At 44.0% G+C, this 21,248-nt stretch overlaps 1 protein-coding gene across 6 annotated transcripts in view; it reads left to right on the top strand.

The window, feature by feature from the left end:
- The window catches only part of LOC101286016 (RE1-silencing transcription factor), a 167,613-nt gene that overhangs the window by 129,194 nt on the left and 17,171 nt on the right, over positions 1-21,248 (top strand). For 3 of the 6 annotated variants that reach the window (XM_049709304.1, XM_049709302.1, XM_049709303.1), the window contains exon 3: positions 18,467-19,370. In XM_049709304.1, the coding sequence (XP_049565261.1) occupies positions 18,476-19,370 (895 nt within the window). In that variant the 5' untranslated portion in view covers positions 18,467-18,475. Of the gene's footprint in view, positions 1-12,488; positions 12,592-12,667; positions 12,781-13,591; positions 13,814-18,466; positions 19,371-21,248 lie in introns of those variants that run through there. The other 3 variants (XM_049709300.1, XM_049709305.1, XM_049709301.1) reach the window with 3 other exon arrangements.

Raw genomic sequence — 21,248 nt, 5'->3', positions numbered from 1 at the left:
TTTCCAGACTAAGAGATGGAGACTAAGAGAGGTTAAAGGATTTGCCTGAGGTCTAAGTAGCAAAGCCAGGATTCCATCCAGGTCTCTCTGACTCAGCTTGTACTTTCCCTCCTATTACTACTTTACTTCCCAGGCTTGTAGAGTTTTCACTGCAATTGTGGAAGGTCAGCCTGAGATTTCAGGGCAGGAGGCCACTCAGCTCCTTATATAAGAACCCCAAAGGAGAACATCACATTCTAGGGCAGCACTGATGAAATTGAAATATAATGCAAGCCACATATGTAATTGAAAATTTTCTAGCAGTCATAACTGAAAATAGTGAAAAGAAACAAGTGAAATTAATTCTTTAAATTTTTCAATTTAAAGTAATTATAGATTCACAGAAGTTGCAAAAATAGTACAGAGGGATTTGATGTCCTCCGTCGTCCACTTTCCTCCAATTATAACATCTTATATGATTATGGTATAATATCAAAACAGGAAAATTGATATAGGTACCATCCACAGACCCTATTCGGATTTATCACATTTACATGCACATAGAGCTATTCCATCACCACAACAATCTCCTTTGTGGTGTCCCTGTATAATCAATCACAAGCCACCACCCCATCCCCCCAACCCCACAAAGACACCCCCCTCTCCATTCTTAATACCTGGTCACATCTAATCTATTCTCCATATCTATAATTTTGTCGGTTTGAGACCATTACATAGACGGTATCATGCACTGTATTAGTTTCCTAGGGCTGCTGTAATAAATTGCCACAAACTGGGGCTTTAAAAAGAGAAATTTATTCTCTCACAGTTCTGGAGGCTGGAAGTCCAAAATCAAGGTCAGCAGAGCCATGCTGCCTCTGAATGGCCTCTAGGGGAGGATCCATTCCATGCCTCTTCTAAATTCTGATGGTTGCCAGCTTCCTTGGCTTGTGGCCACAGCACTCCAATCTCTGCTTCAGTCTTCACACTGCCTTCTCTGTTTTCTTCTCTGTGTATCTCTTATAAGGACACCTGTCTTTGGATTTAGGACACACCCAGATAATCCGGGATGATCTCCTATTTCAAGATCCTTCATTTAAGTACATGTGCAAAGGTTTTATGACAGCACTATGCTAGGCATGTGTAGCTGGAGCCCAGTGAGTGAGAGTGAAAAAAAGGAAAGAAATATAGTAGGAGATGTTAGGGAGAGAATAGCAGGAGGAGATGCAAAAATTAGAATACTAGTTGTTTAATGACTTAATTGTTGCTTGAAATCAAAGTATGGACGGTATATGTTATTAGCTATTAAGTGACTTTGTGAGCATGGACTTAATGTCAGGAGAGATAATCTTCACATCTATTCTGAGCCAAAAAATCCAAGTGAACTATGCTTGTCCTAAACCTAGATTATGCATCTCTGTCAGATTCAGTGTCTCAGTGCTCTGCGGACAGTGTTAGGTAAACAGTGCCAATATTTCCCCCTTCATTTTCCTCTTTTCTAGATTACATGCAGACTATCTTCTTATGGAAACATTCTATCTTCTGAACACAACATCGGAATTTAGATTTCATTTTCATCCAAATTAATACACTTGATTCAGTTAAGGTTTCACGGTGTTGATGCCGAAAGCTCCGCCGCTGTGCACCGGTGCTGAATTGAATCTTGGAGACAGAGTTTTGGGTAAAGTAGAAAAGAAGAGCTTTATTGCTTTGCCAGGCAAAGGGGGACACAGCAGGATTCTGCCCTTGAAAACTATGTGTTCCCTGGGCTTCCCTGGTGGCGCAGTGTTTAAGAATCCGCCTGCCAATGCAGGGGACATGGGTTCGAGCCCTGCTCTGGGAAGATCCCACATGCCGTGGAGCAACTAAGCTCGTGCACCACAACTACTGAGCCTGCACTCTAGAGCCCGCGAGCCATAACTACTGAGCCCACGTGCCACAACTATTGAAGCCCGTGTGCCTAGAGCCCATGCTCTGCAACAGGAGAAGCCACCGCAATGAGAAGCCCGCATGTCACAACTAAGAGAAAGCCGGTGTGCAGCAACGAAGACCCAACACAGACAAAAATAATAAATAAAAATAAATGTTTTTTTAATTAATTAATTAATTAATTATTTTTTTAAAAAAAGAACATTACCTGAGACCAGATTAGAGGAGTGCAGGCCCTGCACACACCCTAATTTTGTCAGCACAACTCCACCCTTGAACTACTGCTATAAAACATCTCACTAAATCCTCCTGGGTTGGGACACATAGTTTTCTTTTTTTAAAAAAAATATATTTATTATTTATTTATTTTGACTGCATTGGGTCTTCGTTACTGTGCACGGGCTTTCTCTAGTTGCGGTGAGTGGGGGCTACTCTTCATTGCGGTGTGCGGGCTTCTCATTGCAATGGTTTCTCTTGTTGCGGAGCACAGGCTCTAGGCACGTGGGCTTCAGTAGTTGTGGCACGTGGGCTCAGCGGTTGTGGCTCATGGGCTGTAGAGTGCAGGCTCAGTAGTTGTGGCACACGGACCAGGGCTTCCCGGACCAGGGCTTGGACCCATGTCCCCTAGCATTGGCAGGTGGATTCTTTACAACTGTGCCACCAGGGAAGCCCCTCAGGTAATCTTGATGAGCCTCTCTGCTTCCTTTAATCTGACTTCAGGTAGTCTTCTGTGGTATGAGGAATGCTGACATATCCATTTTGGGGTTTTTAATTCTATAAAGAGCTTAAAGACATTGTTATGCGTATTCCTTGAGAGGAAACCAGGACCCTGCTCCAAGGCTGCACTACTGTTTCTTGGTTGCTCCTCCTTTGTCTCTGCATCCCCCCCCCTCCCTGATTAGCAACTGTTTGAACCTGCCCTTTGGAACTCAGTGAAAGTCATGGAGGCTGAAACCTATTCCCTACAAACAAGAATCAAGGGACACAGAAAGGCTTCCGTGCCCAGAAGCCCACAGGGTCCTGCTTGGTTTCACTATTGAAAGGATCAGTAATACCCACTCACTGTGGCATAAAAATTATTTTATCAGAAGGCATTTGAGTTTGTGAAATCTCTTATCTTCCTAAAAGTAGAATTAAGAACTCAATTGTCATAAATCCCCTACCCTAGAGGCCATCGCTGGGATCCACCAGGGATGATTGACTCTTATCAAGAGCCATGAGAAGTCTCCACACCACATGTAAACAGACATTGTTACAAAACTATCCTATCTCCCATCTGTTCTCCTGAGGCCAATTTATCTTTCCAGAAAGTCATTTGTTTCCCCATGAATGCCCTTTCTCCCTCCCTTTCCCTTATTGAGAACTCATTTGTTTCCCCATAAGTGTCTTTCTCTCCCTCCCCTTCCCCATTAAGATGGTATATAATAAGCCCTAAATTCTAACTGCCCCTTGAGTCACATTTTTCTGGGCACCCTCTACATACCTTAATGAAAATATGGTGATTGAATGTTACCTTTTGTTAATCTGTCTTTTGTCAGTTGAATTCAAAAGACCTGAATCAAGAAAGAATGAGTACAGGAAAAGTTTTTGTTGTTGTTGTTCTTTTTTTCTTTTTTATTAAAGTATAGTTGATATACAATGTTGTGTTAATTTTTGTTGTACAGCAAAATGATTCACTTATACATATATATACATTCTTTTTTTTTTTTTTTTTTTGCGGTACGCGGGCCTCTCACTGTTGTGGCCTCTCCCGTTGCGGAGCACAGGCTCCTGACGCGCAGGCTTAGCGACCATGGCTCACGGGCCTAGCCGCTCCGCAGCATGTGGGATCTTCCCGGACCAGGGCACGAACCCGTGTCCCCTGCATCAGCAGGTAGACTCTCAACCACTGCCCCACCAGGGAAGCCCTACATTCTTTTTTTAATATTCTTTTCCGTTATGGTTTATCTTAGGATATTGAATAAAGTTCCCTGTGCTATACAGTAGAAATTTGTTGTCTATCAATTCTATATATAATAACTTACATCTGCTAACTCCAACCTCCCACTCCATCCCTCCCCCAACCCCCGCCCACCCTTGGCAACCACAAGTCTTTTCTCTATGTCCATGAGTCTGTTACTCTTTCTTAAATAGGTTCATTTGTGTCATATTTTATGTTACTTTTTTTAAGAAATTTATTTATTTATTTTTGGCTGTGTTGGGTCTTCGTTGCTGCACGCGGGCTTTCTCTGGTTGCAGCGAGCGGGGACTACTCTTCATTTTGGTGTGAGGGCTTCTCATTGTGGAGCAAGGGCTCTAGGTGCGTGGACTTCAGTAGTTGTGGCTCACAGGCTCTAGAGTGCAGGCTCAGTAGTTGTGGTGCATGGGCTTAGTTGCTCCGTGGCATGTGGGATCTTCCTGGACCAGGGATCGAACCCGTGTCCCCTGCATTGGCAGGCAGATTCTTAACCACTGTGCCACCAGGGAAGTCCCTGTGTCATATTTTAGATTCCACATATAAGTGATATCATATGATATTTTTCTTTCTGACTTACTTCATTTACTATGATAATCTCTATCTCCATCCAAATTGCTGCAATGGCATTATTTCATTCTTTTTTAGGGCTGAGTGGTATTCCATTGTATATATGTACCATATCTTCTTTTCTTTTTTTTTTTTTTTTTGTGGTACGTGGGCCTCTCACTGCCATGGCCTCTCCCCTTGTGGAGCACAGGCTCCGGACGTGCAGGCTCCGGACGCGCAGGCTCAGCGGCCATGAATCATGGGCCCAGCCACTCCGCGGCACGTGGGATCCTCCCGGACCAGGGCACGAACCCGCATCCCCTGCATCGACAGGCGGACTTTCAACCACTGCGCCACCAGGGAAGCCCCTGTACCATATCTTCTTTATCCATTCATCTGTCGGTGGACATTTAGGTTGCTTCCCTGTCTTGGCTATTGTGAATAGTGCTGCTATGAACATAGGGGTGCATGTATCTTTTTGAGTTATAGTTTTGTTGGTATATATGCCCAGGAGTGGGATTGCTGGATCATATGGTAATTTTATTCTTAGTTTTCTGAGGAACCTCTATACTGTTTTCCATAGTGTTTGCACCAACTAACATGCTCACCAATAGTGTAGGAGAGTTCTATGGGAAAAGTTTTAACTCCTAGACACTTTTGTATGAGTATATTAAAATTTTATTCATTTGCTAGCTGGGCTTTAGGATTGTTTCTGTTCTTGGACACTAATCTATAGGGTTTTTTGCATGGTGTAAGTTTTCAATTCTCCTCAGTTGATACCTGGAATGGCATATCTAGATTGTGTTCTACGTGTCTCTATAAGAAACTTTAAGACTATTTTCCAGAATGGTTCTTTTGGGGGATGTTGAACCAAAAGACAGAAGCAAGCCAAAGATTGGGAGAAGTGAGGATTTATTACTTGCAGCAAATAAGGAGAACACTTGGGATGTTTCCCAAAGCAGTGTCTCCCAAACAGCAAAATTGGGGAACTTTTAAGCTAAGGGTACATACATATTCTTGAAGGAGCTAGAGCAGAGAATTCGACACAGAACTGGGACATAGGTTGACAGAGTCCAAGCTTTAGTTGATAGAAGTCAGAAAAGGTCAATATCATCATTGCATCCTCCACCTGGGTAGGGGCCTTGGTTCCTGCAGAACTCAAAGATATGTAACAGATTGTTATTTATATCCCTTGAGGAGAAACTAAACTCATCTTATCTCTGAACTATTGTTTCCTGACTGTTTTTCCTTTGTTCCTTTCTTTCCTAATTTCCCTTAAGATCTTTAATTACTGAGGCAAGCATGGTGCCAGTCTTAGATGCAGAAAACTTAGGCAAAATTAGTTTCTCTTATATGTCGGGAAAGCCATGCCTGGTTCTCTTTCTCTGGGGACCCCCTACCCTATCAGTTGTACCAGTTTTCATTTCCATTATGAATAGATGAGAGCTCTAGTTGCTCAGCTTCCCCATCAGCACCTTATATGGATAGCTATGTTACTTTTACCCATTCTGGTAGGTTAAGTGATTATTTGAAGACAAATAAGGAAACGTCTATTGAAAAAACATTTATTTATAAAACCACCACCTGGTTTTAGCTTTGGCTGGGTTGATATAAATACTTTGTTTGATTTTATTGACTGTGTCAGAAATAAGATCATGTGGAGAACACACAACACAATTCTTTATCTCTTCAGGTCCTCATGGTCAGGTCAGAAAGGGTATAAAAAGTATGTACAATAGTATACCTCTCATGGTACTCTGGAAGATTTTGCCTCTTTTCGGAAGGAAGGGAAAGACAGCCAGAAGTCGTCTTTTGAATCAAGTCCCATTTCCCCTAAATTGACAATGAGCTTTGTAGGTTAAAAGGTCAATGCTGGGGCATGAGTGTTTTAAAAGCAATGGAGGACAATAAGGGTTTCCCTTGCCAGAAGGTAATCTTAACCTTAAAATAGGCTTAAGAGTTAAGGAAATGTGGATCTGAAGAGACTTCTTACCTCAGATACATGCTATCTGTAGAGCCATTGAACAAAATAATTCACCAGGCCCAAAAGAGTAAAAGATGTTTTAGGTAAGGGCAGACTGCTGCCAGTGAAGAGAATTTAAGGCACGTGGGAAGGGCACTGGACCGGTTGGGAATCTGTGTCCCTGGATCCAAGTTCTGGCCGTGGCCTAACTAGTTGTGCAAATCTGGACAAGACAAATGCTTGCAGGCCTGTCTCTTTCATCTATAAAACAAGAGCTTGGACCCCTAAGATCTCTTCCAGTTGCAACATTTTGTGGTCAGCATATGACATGGAGGAAGGATTCTGGGAAGAAGGACAATAGAGGAGGCCAGAACAAAGAGATGGAATGCAGGGGAGGGGCAGGGCTGTGCAGGGAGAGGGGTGTGGCTTGTATTTAAACAGGGGCAGGCAATTCCCTGGCAGTCCAGTGGTTTAGACTCCTTGCTTTCACTGTGGAGGGCCTGGGTTCAATCCCTTGTCGGGGAACTAAGGTCCCACAAGCCGCGTGGTAGTGGTGGCGTGGCCGAAAACAAAAAACAAGGGGCTTCCCTGGCGGTCCAGTGAGTAAGACTCTGCCCTTTCCCTGCAGGGGGCACGGGTTCGATCCCTGGTCAGGGAAAGTCCCACATGCCATGTGGTATGGCCAAAAAAAATAGAGGCAAAAACCAAAAAAACAGGGGCAAATGGAAGGACCGTTGAGGCCCAAACGGACTCTTAAATTTCACCAAGGAAAATCCAAGGAAAGACTGGTGTGTGGAACTAGGAGTGTGCTAGGAATACAATATGCAGAAGAGCCGGAAGGCAGATTTTCGACAGGAAGGCAGCGCACAGGGACCGGTGATCTGAGAGCATTTATTTGTCCATTCAACAAACAGCTATTGAAAAGGGGATATTTTAGGGGCCATTCAAAGAGGCAGGCCAGCATTTAGCATGAGGGAAGTCTGTGATGGGTATTGAGCTGGGGGTACCAATGGGGATATGAGGGGCCCCATTTTGAGACTGTGACACCAAACTAGGATCCTGTAAATTTAACAAACACTTGTTGAGCAACTACCATGTTATAGGCACTGGAGATAAAGACTAATTTCTCTGCCCTTCTGCACCTTGGTTCTAGTAAGGAAAGATAAACAATAAAATGGTAAATAAAATGAATAAATAAAATACATGGCATGTTTGTTAGTGATAAATGCTAATAAGAAAAACAAAGCAGGGAAGGACAGTAGGATTGGGTGTAAAGGGAATGGGGCTGTAATTCTAAAGAGTGTGGCCACTGAGAAGATAACATCGGACCCAGGAGGGGAGGGAGTGAGTGGGATGGACAGAGAGGTACTGGATAGTCTTTCAGAAAAAGAACAGCAAGTTGGGAGAGAAGCCAGGGTTCAACAAGGCCAGTGAGGTGAAGGGAAGAGGAACGAGGGGAGAGTAGTTCAAAATGTGGTCTGGGTTCGATGAGGAGGCAGGAAGGATCCCGGCTCATTCTGGAGCTCCCTTGCTCACCTCCTTCCCGTCCCTCAGCATTTAGGGAACACCTCTGTGGCTCAAGCTGCAGATACTGTCATGGATAAGACACTGTGTTCCAGTTACCAGAACCAGAACAGAAGGTCGGGGCCCAACTGGCAGCGAGGGGAGATGAAGCTGCCATCAACAGCACTAGATCAGGCCGTAAATCCCTGTCTTCAAACACCATCATTCTTGAAGCCAGTGTGGCTCAAGACCTACTGGTGGGTCTCCCCACAGAGGGCAAAAGAAGCTACAGAGAAGAAAGTAGGACTGCCAGGTATATTGAACTAATATATATATAATATATATATTATATATAATATATATATGTTCTAGGAAATACCTGCACAATATTCAATTTTTTAAAAATAAATTCATTTATTTATTTATGGCTGCGTTGGGTCTTCGTTGCTGCATGCGGGCTTTCTCTAGCTGCAGCGAGCGGGGCTGTTCTTCCTTGCGGTGCGCCGGCTTCTCGTTGCGGTGGCTTCTGTTGTTGCGGAGCACAGGCTGTAGGCGAGTGGGCTTCAGTAGTTGTGGTGCGTGGGCTCAGTCGTTGTGGCTCGCGGGCTCTAGAGCACAGGCGCAGTAGTTGTGGTGCCTGGGCTTAGTTGCTCCGCGGCATGTGGGATCTTCCCGGACCAGGGCTTGAACCCATGTCCCCTGCATTGGCAGGTGGATTCTTAACCACTGTGCCACCAGGGAAGCCCAAGATTCAAATTTTAACAGAATAAAAAGCACCTTACTGCTGTACAGCAGAAACTAACACAACATTGTAAATCAACTATATTCCAATAAAAACTAATTGAAAAAAAAAAGCACCTTAGACTACTAAGCTGCTGAGAATTTTAGCCATCAGTAGTACAACCTCTTCATTTTACAGAAGAAAGTCAAGAGCAGTGATTTCTCAAAGCAACATAGGGAAGGAGAAACCATTCTCTAGCCTATCTGGCCAGTGCACTGTCTAATCTGTTGCCGGAAAAATGGGGCAGGAGAGGATGGTCATGTCTCAGGTCTCCGGTGAGTTCCTGGGATGGGCGCCAAGTGAGGGTCCTTGGCTTCTCTCAGGAAAGAATTCAAGAGGTAGTAAAGTGAAAGCAAATTTGTTTAGAGAGATACACATTCCATAGACGGATTGGGGGCTGTCTCAGAAGGCTAGAGGCCCTGGGGGGTGCAGGTGTTTACTTTTTATGGACTGGGTAATTTCAAAGGCTAACAAGTGGGAGGAATATTCTAACTACCTTGGAGAAGGGGCAGGGATTTCCAGGAATTGGGGCACCACCCACTTTTTGGCCTTTTATGGTCAGCCTTGGAACTGTGATGGCACCTGTGTGTGTTTCATTTAGCATGCTAATGTATTACAATGAGCATATAATGAGGCTCAAAGTCTACTGGAAATCTAATCTTCTGCCATCTTTGGCCTAGTAGGTTCTAACCCGTTTCTGTCATGTCCTGATCTTCTTAATGGTTATATCATTCTTTTATTTGTTGTGCCCTGAACCCTTCCTTTTCTGTCTCAAATCTATCACAACTTTTGTTACCATCACCAAAAGTTTCAGAATAAGATTGTAGAGAGCACAAAGCAATATTTTAAGTTACTGTAAGTTATTGTTAAGTTATTATAAGTTATTAAAAGTTATTGTTAAGTTATTGTAAGTCACTGTGAACTAAATGAGAAATGGAAATTGTGCTGACTCAGAGAACACAAATTTCAGAGCCAGATTTTAATCCTTACAGGATCAGTTATCTCTGGAGGAGACTCCTGGAGGTGCAAACTGGAAATGTAGGGAAAATAAATGGGAGAAAGGCCCCAGGTGTTCGTCCAATGTTACCTCTTTGGCTGGTGATAGTGGAACCATAACGTTTCAACATCAGGATGGAGATGTTGTACCCTAATTTTTTTTTTTTTTTTGCGGTACGCGGGCCTCTCGCTGCCGTGGCGTCTCCCATTGTGGAGCACAGGCTCTGGACGCGCAGGCTCAGCGGCCATGGCTCACGGGCCCAGCCACTCCACGGCATGTGGGATCTTCCCGGACAGGGGCACGAACCCATGTCCCTTGCATCGGCAGGCGGACTCTCAACCACTGCGCCACCAGGGAAGACCAAGATGTAACATTTAAAGTGGATTATTGAACTTCTTAAAAAGAGCTCAGTCAAATTGAGCTTTTCCTGAAGAAAAAGCGAATCATGGTCAGGAATAAAAAGCATAGAAGCTCAAAAACAATATTTAACCAAACTTATGAAGTGACTCTCTAGAGAAAAATATTACTAAGAACATATGACAATTAAAAATTTTTAAATGATGAATTAAATTTCTGGGAAAGAATCCATGGGCTCAGATTTTAAAAACCAGAAATCAGTGACAGTTTAAAGTCTTTATTTTGTAGAAGATCTTAAATTTTGGATGCAGCAAAGTAACACAGAGCTTCTTGAAAACAATTAATAATTAGTTTATAGAACCAGCTTCTCCATGGAAAGTTTCTATTGATTTGTAACTTGGCTTTGAATTTGACCTGTGGCCTTCATGTCATGATAATTTGGGTCACTCTGAATATGCCATCTCTTGAACAAGGGCCTCCGCTAATTTTAAATGAATGCAGCTGCTGATTTGCCATTCATCTATTTGCATCACAATATGTGGGAATAAATTCCCAATTAATAAAACATTTCCAGTAAGCAGTCAGACTGAGGAATGAAGGACATTTATCTAGTAAGTTTAAAAAGAGATGTTGCCTTTTTGGACATGAAAAAGGGAAAGAATGTTAACATTTTTGAGGGCTTTGTAGAGGACAGAATTGTTCCCTGGGCTACAGCATCTAAAAAACCCATGCAACCTCAAATTAGATTTTAGTTAAAAAAATTTTTTTTTAACTGAATAAATGTGGGAACATTTGGGGGATTCCCTGGTGGTGCAGTGTTTAGGACCTGGCGTTTTCACTGCCAGGGGCCCAGGTTCCATCCCTGGTCAGGGAACCCTTGATTCATGCAAGCCATGTGGTGTGGCCAAAAAAACAAAAAAGTTTGTTACCAGGCCTACAAAGGTTTTCTTCCTTCTTTCCTTTCTTCCTTCCTTTCATTCCTTCTACACTCCCCCCACCCCCCATTCTCTCTTTTTTTTTTTTACCGTTCCCTTCTGCATTTTTCTTTTTCTTTTGGGATCAATGAAGGTGAATACTTCTTGATTCATGGGGAGAGTTTGAATTTGATATTAAGTATCAAAACCTTTTGTGGTTAAGCACCATAGGACCTTCATTCCATTTTGCATCTGACATTGCATTAATTAATAACATTGTCAACAGTTAGGAAAAGAAGTCTACTGAGGAGTAGACCAGAGTCTGAAAGCTCTCTCATAAGAGAAAAAAGTGAAGGAACTTTATAGAGAAGGAACTGGGGGAGCCTGAGAACAAGGTAGGGAAGTCTCAGGTAGGTTTTTGAGCTTGCTGTTTTCACTGTGTATAATGTTCCTTCCCTTATTTTCTACCTGTTGAAATTCTCCCAGTGCTCAAGGCCAGATCAGATAATCATCTACTGTGACGTTTCTAGATCCTCTTAGTTAGAAACTATCTCCCTCCTCTAAACCCCCAAAGCACTTGCTGCTACCTCTTTTATAAAACTGATAGTCCAACTTATCTAGATCTGGGTAGTCAGGATCTCGAATGCCACACTAAGGGGTTTAAGGGAGCCATTCAATTTCTGAGGACAGCTGTTATCTAAGGCATTTCTGGTACAAAAAGAAGGGAAGGGGGCATGAAACTACTCTCTCTCTCTCTCTCTTTCTCTCCCTCTCTCTCTAGCATATTACTGTGTACCAGGTAGCATGCATGGGTTACCCCACTTTATAAACGTGGAAGCAGGTTACTCTCCAAAACTTGCTCAGGAAGCAGCCTCCACGTCCTCACCACCCTCTATACCCTCTGTAATCTGAGGGTAATTGCTACACTGAAATAGTGCTTTGAAGGCTCAGCAATGACCTTCCACATCTAGGGACTTGTCCCCTCTGTCCTCATTCTCACAATTTTGAATCCACAACCTTCCTGTAACATTTTCTTTTCACAACTCACTAACTGATTGCGTTTTTTTGGCTTACATTTTAAAATTTGGAAGGCATTTTTTACGTAGAAGCTTAAAATGAAGCTTAATTAGTTAAGGGTGGCGACTTGAAGAGATTCTTAAAGGTATTTTCAAGCACTTTAGACTTGAAAGGGAGGGTGACAAAGCTTATACATTTTTCTTTTAACAGTGCTGTTCTCATGCATGCACGCCAGGGCTGGGAGTTAACTTTTCTGTTTATGATGGAAATCAAGAAAGGGAGGCGGCCTCGCTTCTCTTTAGACCTAAGGGTCAGAGTTGGGGATCTGAGGAGGTCAGGGTCAGCTATCCGTCGGGGCGCCCCTAGCACGGCTGGGGCCCAGAGCAACCTCCTTCATCCAGGGGCGGGGCGCGCCAGGCGGCCACGCGCGGGGGCGGTGGAGAGGGCGTGTCCCGCGGGCGCGCGCGGGAGGCGGAGGGGGCGTGTCCCGGGAGTGGCGGCGGCGGCTGCGGCGGCGGCGGCGCCGCGGGCCGGGTGCGCGGCGCAGCCTTCTGTGCTGGAATGTGCGGCTCCCGAGAGCTCACGGCGCAGGAGCAGAGCAAGCGCCGCCGAGGTCCGGGGCCCCAGGTGGCGGCGGCGGCCGGGACGGTAGGGCGAGAGCCGGAGGCCTGAACGCTCTCTGCAGCCCCTCTCCTGGGTCTTCGCGGGCCTCGACTGCCCCAGCGTCCAACTTTTCCGCCCTCTCCCTCCCCTCCCCCGAAACTCCAGCAACAAAGAAAAGTAGTCCGAGAAGGAGCGGCGACGCGGGTCTTCGCCCCTCCTTGCCCAGGAAGGCCGGTAAGCGTGGCGCGGTCTGGGTGACGGTTGGGTGGGGGCGGCGGGCCGGCCGGGCGGTCGTGGCGGCGGTTGCCGCGGGAGGGGGAGGGCGCGGAAGGACGCGGAGCGAGGCGCTGTCCAGGGCTGATTTGCAGATACTGTGGCTCCGGCGGTGGCGGCCGCGTCGGGCGGGGACTGGCGGCTGAACGGGATCGGGTTACACCGTCGCGGTCCGGGGGCTGGGCCGGGGGCATTGGTGGGGAGCGGCGCGGCGCCGGGACCCCTTCCCCAGTTGAGGCCGGGCCGCCGCCTCCGCGCGGGCCCGGGCGTCCCTGGGAGTCTTGTCCTGAGGCCAGGAGCGGAGCTGCTTGGGGCCCTAGTTCTGAAACTTCCTCTCGTGCTCCTGCTCCAGGTCCCGCCGCAGCTCCTTGCTTGCCGGCGGTTCTCCCGCCCCCTCCCTCTGCGGCCTCTCCCTTTCGCCGGAAGGCGCCGTTGAGTGCGGCCGGGAGGGTTGAGTCAGCCTGGGGCTCGGGTGGTTCTGCCAATGGGGCTGGACAGCGATTTCTGCGATCGGGCCGCCCCGCCGCCGGGGCCCTCTGCGTGGGGCCACCTAGCCGCCGCCGTCGGCGGGGCCGGGGCGCGCGTCCCGCGGGGCGCCGTGGGGGAGTGAACCCGCAAACTTCCGGGGCGCGGGGGGCCCCCTCCGGCGCTCGGGACCCGACGCCTCGGGAGGGCGCTCGCGGCGGCTCCTCGGCCCCCTGCGGAGGGCGAGGCTGGGGCCGGCGAGCAGCCGGGACGGCGGCGACGCGGTAACTTTCCTCCCTCTTCCCGGACTCGGGCGCGCGGGCCAGGAGGGGGCAGCCTGAACTGGGGAAGACTTGACCTGGCCCAGCGGCACCCCGAGTTTGCCCGTCTTGCAGTCTTTAGTGTTGGGGAGCCCAGGGAAAGGTTCAGGACGAGTGTGGCGGCAACTGGTGTGTCAGTGGTGCAGTGAGCGGGCCGAGCCGAGAGGAAGCGAGAGCTCCCGAGTTTGCAAAGAGCTGCTTTGTGTTTGGTACGTATTTTGAGAAAATGGCCGAATGCCTATTTGAGTTAGGAATGCCGCCGCCGAGGCAGGCGCTGGTGGCAGCAGCACGTAGGAATTCGCGTAGCACGTTGGGCTTTCGGACTGTGCTTGGACAGTCTTCCCGACCAACGTTAAAATCCCTTTGGGGATGGTAGTTAGAGTTTGGGAAGAATTAGAAATTACCGAGTAGTCTGGGCTGTTAAACCCTTGAACAGCGTTTGCTTTGTGTGATGGCATTTGATTCCAACTTTTGTTGGTACCTATGACTCAACCGGTTTGTGTTTATGCACTTGGGTGAGAGACAGGATTACTTTTTGTATTTTGGGTTTAACATTTTTTTTTAGCCTTTGCCACCTATTTTGCTTTTTCTAATTCGCAGGAGAACACCTAATTTGAGAATTACACCTTTTAGATTGGAAAGTAGCATGGTTAAGACAGTTTATAAAAAAGCCCAACATGTTTTCAAGGTGATCTTGCTCCGCCAGGCAAGTGGGCCAAGTCAAGCGCAGTGCAAGAAAGTTGCTGATTTGGAGATGAGTTGTCCAGTTATTTTATTAGGGGGTTTGAAAGTTTCTGTATTTCCATTTGTGTATTTTTGAATACACCAAACTTCCCTTTTTACAGGAAGAAAGGTCCATAACTTTTGTTTACTTTGAAACAGGTCATCATCAAAAAAAGAAACTAAGTGGTACTTTAATGGTACTAAGTACGTTTTCAGAGTACATTGGACCCTTGAACAACAGGAGTTTGAGCTGTATGGGTCCACTTATATGTGGATTTTGTTTTCCAAGAAATATATTGGAAAGTTTCTTAGAGATTTGCAACATTTTGAAAAAATTTACAGATGATACACATAGCCTAGAAATATCGAAAAAATTTAGAAGGTACCTCATGAGTGCCTAAAATATATGTAGATAATAGTGTATTTTATCATTTGCTACCATAAAATATATACAAATCTAATAAAAAGTTTAAATTTATCAAAAATTACACAAACACAGACCACCCATGGCACCATTCCAGTCCAGAGAAATGTAAACAAATGTAAAGATGCAGTAGTAACTCATTACTGCCTAATATTAACTGTAGTCCATACTGTAGTACTGTAATAATTTCATAGCTACCTCTTTTTGCTATTTTGGTGAGTGCAAGTGTTGCAGGTATCCACTCAAAACGTCTTGTGAGTCTAATCATTTCCAGGTGAGCAGTTGGTCTCTCCAGTAAATTGTGTTTGCAGTAAAAAAAAAAAAAAAAAGTCACCTCTCGTAGTTCCTGAGCGTTTTTTATCGTGTTTAGTGTGATACCAGAAACCTTGAATAACACCGTGGGACCCATATGAAGTGTTCTAGTGATGCTGGAAATGCTCCCAAGAAGTAAAGTCATGACATTAGAAGAAAAAGTTGAATTGCTTGATATGTACCATAAACTGAGTTCTGTAGTTTCTGTTACCTGCCATTTCAAGATCAATGAGTCCAGCGTAAGGATTGTTGTAAAAAAAGAAAAGGAAGTTTGGAAACTGTCTCTGCATTTTTGCCAGCAGACATGAAAGACTTACACTTTTTGCGAAATGCCTTTCTATCTCATATTGAAAATGCATCTTTTACGTGGTTATAGTATTACTATAAGAAAGGCATACCTATAGAGTCTAATATGATTTGAGGAAAAGAGAAGTTATATGACGACTTAAAGCAAAAGGAAGGTGCAGTTTCTAAATCTGGAGAATTTAATGCCAGCAGAGGATAGTTTGGTAATTTTAGGAAAAAATATCAAGATACCAGAACCGGCTTTGAGTTCCCAGATGCCGTGAACACAGTTATTGAAGAGAAAGGCTGTCTGCCTAAACCAGGTTTTTAACACAGAGAAATGTGCCCTACTCTGGAAAAAATTGCCAAAAAGGTCATTCATTAGTAAGAAAGAGAAGTGAGCATCAGGATTTAAGGCTGATTGAAGACTAACATGTTTTGTGCGAATTGATTTTTTGATCAGGACTGCTCTTATCTATAAAGCTGCTAAGCCCACTATCCTTTTTTTTTTTTTTTTTTTTTTTTGGCCACGCCATATGGTTTGCGTGATCTCAGTTCCCTGACTAGGGATTAAACCTGCGCCACGGCAGAAGCCTGGAATCCTAACCGCTAGGCCGCCAGGGAACTCCTGAAGCCCACTATACTTAAAGGGAAAAAAGATAAATACCAGTTGTTATTCTTTTGGTTGTACAACAAGAAGGCCTCGGCAATGAGAACACTTCTCTGGATTGGTTCCATCAGTGCTTTGTCCCTGATCACGAAGTACCTTGCAGTAAGGGACTGCATTTTAAAGTTTTTTGGTATTGGACAATGCCCCTGGCCACCTAGAACCATGAGCAACATTGAAGGTGTCAAAGTGGTATACTTGTCCCCCAACACAATGTCTTTGAATGAAGCCTGTATCGAGGTGTTGTAAGGACCTTGAAGGCTCATTACTTGTGGTACTCTATGAAAGGATTGTCAATGCTATGAAAGACAACCCCGATAGAACATCATGAAAGTCTGGAAGGATCACATCATTGTGATAGAAAAAGCTGTGAAAGCCAGCAAGCCTAAAACAATAAATTCCTGCTGGAGAAAACTGTGTCCAGATGTGCATGACTTCACAGGATTTACGACAGCCAATCAAGGAAGTCATGAAAGAGATTGTGGGTATGGCAAAAAGGTGGGGGGGGGCAGTGAAGGGCTTCAAGATACAGATCTTGGGAATATTCAAGAGCTAATAGACACCATACCAGAGGAATTAACGGGAGTCGATTTGGAGTTAAGTGTTTCTGAGCCGGTGCCAGATGATGAGGAAAAAGACATGGAAATAGCAGTACCAGAAAACAAATTGACATTAGACAGTCTGGCAGCAGGGTTCCTTTTGTTGAAGACTACTTTTGACTTCTTTTATGACTTGGACCCTTGTGTGATACAGACACTAAAACTAAAGCCAGTGGTTGAAGAAGGATTAGTACCCTATAGAAACATTTTTAGAGAAGTGGAAAAGCAAAAAAGTCAGACAGAAATTAAGATGTATTTCCCTCAAGTTACACAGAGTGCCTCCCTCCTTCCACTTCCTCCACCTCTTCTGCCTCTGCACCTCTTTCTTCCTTCCCTTCCACTTCCTCTACCTCGTTCCACTCTGCCACTCCTGACTCAGCAAGACCAACCCCTCCTCTTCCCCGCCCTCCTCACCCTACTCAACTGAAGACAGAAAGATGAAGACCTTTATGATGATCCACTTCCACTTAATGAATAGTAAATAATCATGCCATTCAGTTAATAAACTTATCTGTTGGATATGTGTGTGAGTGTCTTGTGAAAATCTAGTAATCGTATAACAAGAGCTGGGAGACATTGTGTCATCATCGTCATTACCTAAGTATTCATTGTGTGCAAGACTTGTACAAAGGTATAAGATGATATTTAATATGAAATTAATAATGTATTAGTTTTTCTACTGTTGTATAACTTTGCTTTTAAATACTTACATTAAAATACAGTATGCCTCTTACAATTTGAGAAAGCGTATCAGCCTATCATCACATGTATGCAGTTTCTTAAAACAAAACAGTATTTCCAATACTATATTATGAATATGCCTTATACTATATGCTTAAAAATTTTGTGATTAATTCATTTGCATATAGGCTAGGCTACTGTGAAGCAGTCCTGTTGATCACAATAGACTACCATAAAGCAATCATTGTTGCTGCTTCTTTATCAGTGCATTAATCGTTATGCCTGTAAATAAGTATGAATTTCTTTTTCACATTATCTTTTCTCTTTTGTTGCCTAATGTTAGTAATACGTGTAACATCTACAGTATTTTGCATCGTATAATACAATATTGATAAAGATACTGACAAGCACAATTCATCTTGTACACTATTATATAATGCACATAACATGCAAAATATGTTTAACTGATTGTTAATGTTATCCATAAGGCTTCCGGTCAGCAGTAGGCTATTGGTAGTCTAGTTTTTATGGAACCCAAAGTTACATGCAGATTTTTAACTGCACTGGGGATTGGTGCCCCTAACCCTCTTGTTCAAGGGTCAACTGTAGTTTATTCTTTTGGAGCTAGTTGAGTTCATATGAACTTCAATTCACTAACTATAGGCTTCTGCTTTTCAGGCTGTTTGTACTTAATAAATGCACAGGTAGCTTTTGGATTTTTCCCCTTTCTGATTCAGACCAGTAAACTTTTGAAGGGGGAGTTGAGAGGACAGCAGTTTACTGTTCATATATGGAATTTAAAATAAAATTTTGATTAGCACTAAAAATGAAGGTTACTTATATTTTTCCACTAGAAAAAGTAAAAGTGCTTGAGGGAAGGCAAGCCAGTGGTAGACCTAGTTGATGGATGAGTTGTGTCAAACGCTTGATAGAATTTTTTGTAGGGGCTCATAGAAATTTTTTTGATGACTGCAGTAAAGAGAATTTGGAATTACAGAAATATTGTAAAGGCTTATTTTCAGTAGTTAATGAAGCTGATTGAGTTTAAAGATTATATTGGAAAATGTATCTTTTTAAGTTATGAAGAATTACAGTGATGTTGTGGTTTTAGACCAGTAAAAGTTGTGTTTAAAGTGGTGCTTTCGTGTTATTTGTTTTGTTTTGAATGCAGAACACCATTATGGCCACCCAGGTAATGGGGCAGTCTTCCGGAGGAGGAGGTCTGTTCACCGGCAGTGGCACCATGGGCATGGCCTTGCCTAACGACATGTATGACTTGCCTGATCTCTCCAGAGCTGAACTGGCTGCGCCTCAGCTCATCATGTTGGCAAATGTGGCCTTAACTGGGGAAGTAAACGGCGGCTGCTGTGATTACCTGGTTGGCGAAGAAAGACAGATGGCAGAATTGATGCCTGTTGGGGATAACAACTTTTCAGATAGTGATGGAGAAGGACTTGAGGAGTCTCCTGAGGTAAAAGGCGAGCCCAGTGGGCTGGAAAACATGGAACTGGAGAGTTTGGAACTCAGTGTTGTGCAACCGCGGCCTGTGTTTGAGGTGTCAGCTGCCTCAGAACCGTACAGCGCAAATAAAGATCTTCCTCGGGAAACACCTGTAGCAGAGGACAAATGCAAGAACTTGAAGACCAAGCCCTTTCGCTGTAAACCATGCCAGTATGAAGCAGAATCTGAAGAACAGTTTGTGCATCACATCCGAGTTCATAGTGCCAAGAAATTTTTTGTGGAGGAAAGTGCAGAGAAGCAAGCCAAAGCCAGGGAATGTGGCTCTTCCACCGGGGAAGAGGGAGATTTCTCCAAGGGCCCCATTCGCTGTGACCGCTGTGGCTACAATACCAATCGCTATGATCACTATACTGCTCACCTGAAACACCACACCCGAGCCGGGGACAATGAGCGAGTCTACAAGTGCATCATTTGCACGTACACCACAGTAAGCGAATATCACTGGAGGAAACACTTGAGAAACCATTTTCCAAGGAAAGTATACACATGTGGAAAATGCAACTATTTTTCAGACAGAAAAAACAATTATGTTCAGCATGTTCGAACTCATACAGGTAAGAGGACCTTTCTTGTTTATAAGTGTACGCTACCCCCCAAATGAAACACTTTAAAAATGAAAAATTTCAAACATCTCAGAAGAGAATGCCCCACTGCACCCATGGGTCCCCATCAGCTATACTCAAGAGTTATTAATATTTTGTCATATTTGGCAATTCAATTTTTTAAATAACAGCTTTATTGAGATGTACTCCACTCCCACACAATTCATCCATTGAAAGTTAGAATGCATTGGTTTTAGTGTGTTCACAGAATTGTGCAGCCAACACCACAGTCAATTTTGGGACATCTTCACCCCAAAAGGAAACCCCTCTCAGTGGTTGCTCCCCATTTCTCCCCAACACCCCTTAATTATTCACTTTTAAATTGACTTTCATTAAGGGGTCTCATTTTTTTTTTTTTTTTTTTTGAGGTCCACGGGCCTCTCACCGCTGTGGCCTCTCCTGCTGCGGAGCACAGGCTCTGGATGCGCAGGCTCAGCGGCCATGGCTTACGGGCCCAGCCGCTCCGCGGCATGTGGGATCCTCCCGTACCGGGGCACGAACCCACGTCCCCTGCATTGGCTGGCAGACTCCCAGCCACTGCACCACCAGGGAAGCCCAAGGGGTCTCATTTTTTAAAAGCAGTGTTTGTAACTACTGATAGTTATGTTAACATTTTCCTGATGTGAATTGGTACCTTTGAGGACTGATTACTGGTCTGAACAAAATGGTTAGGGTAACCTAGTACTCTACTCTGTATCAGAAGTGAAAAGGGGCTCTGGAATGCTGTTTGCATCAGATCCCTTTTGCAGTAGTTGTCACTCTGCAGGACTGAACCCCATGCTGAAGTGAGTCATACTGAGGAGAGGAATTGATGTTGCTTTGCTTAAGTGGTAGACATAAACAAGAAAACTTGCAGATGAAATTCCATTATAAGAAAGACCATGTGTAGCAAGATTCCTAAGCTCTAGTAGATGGCTTCTGTGTAATTTAAAGCTTTAAAATCTAGTTATGTAAAAGAATTTGCAATCTCTTTGGAATTTGTTATAATCTGTGATTGTCTCCAGGCTTCAAAACCATTTTATTACAAAAGTAAAAAAGTACACACACTTCACAATTACATGGCATAGGAAATGAGAGTTACTTGGGAATTCTACACCATTAATCACTTAACAGTTTTAATTAAACAAACTGTTAGACTAAACTAACCTCACCTGCAATATCATAAAACAAATCCCAGATACCATATATTCTTTCGCCCTAAGTACTTTATGTCCTTTCACAGTTTTGTGAAAACCTTGGGGCCTAATTTAGAATCGGCCATAATCTGTAGAGCTTTCAGGTAGTAACTGTGACATATGGTAAAAGTGCATGACTTTTATGTGTACACCTTTATGAATTTTTTTAAATTGAGGTATTATTGACAATGATGAAGTTTTACAAATATATATACTCATAGCCACCATGCAAGTCAGCATAAGGAATATTACCAGTGTTGGGACTTCCCTGGTGGTTCAGTGGTTAAAACTCTGTGCTCCCAATGCAGGGGGCCTGAGTTCGATCCCTGGTCAGGGAACTGGATCCTGCATGCCGTAGCTAAAAGATTCCCGCATGCTGCAACTAAGATCCAGCGCAGCCAACTGAATAAATAAATATATTTTTAAAAAGTATTAAAAAAAAGAATATGACCAGTGTCTTTGTCTTATTAAATTTTGATTTTTTGGTGTCAGTTATAGTTTGATACTTTCAAAATTGTTGAGTCACTGAACAGTTTAAAAATTTTCCCCAAAATCTAAAAATGTTTTCAACAATAAGTCTAAATTAGTTGATTTAAGAAATTTTTAGAATTAAAAAAAAGGAAAATGGAGAGAACTGGGAAAATTTCAGTTTTGT

This window comes from Orcinus orca, chromosome 4, assembly GCF_937001465.1.
Source record: "Orcinus orca chromosome 4, mOrcOrc1.1, whole genome shotgun sequence".
Classification (NCBI taxonomy): domain Eukaryota; kingdom Metazoa; phylum Chordata; class Mammalia; order Artiodactyla; family Delphinidae; genus Orcinus; species Orcinus orca.
This window is presented reverse-complemented; position numbering and strand designations above follow the sequence as displayed.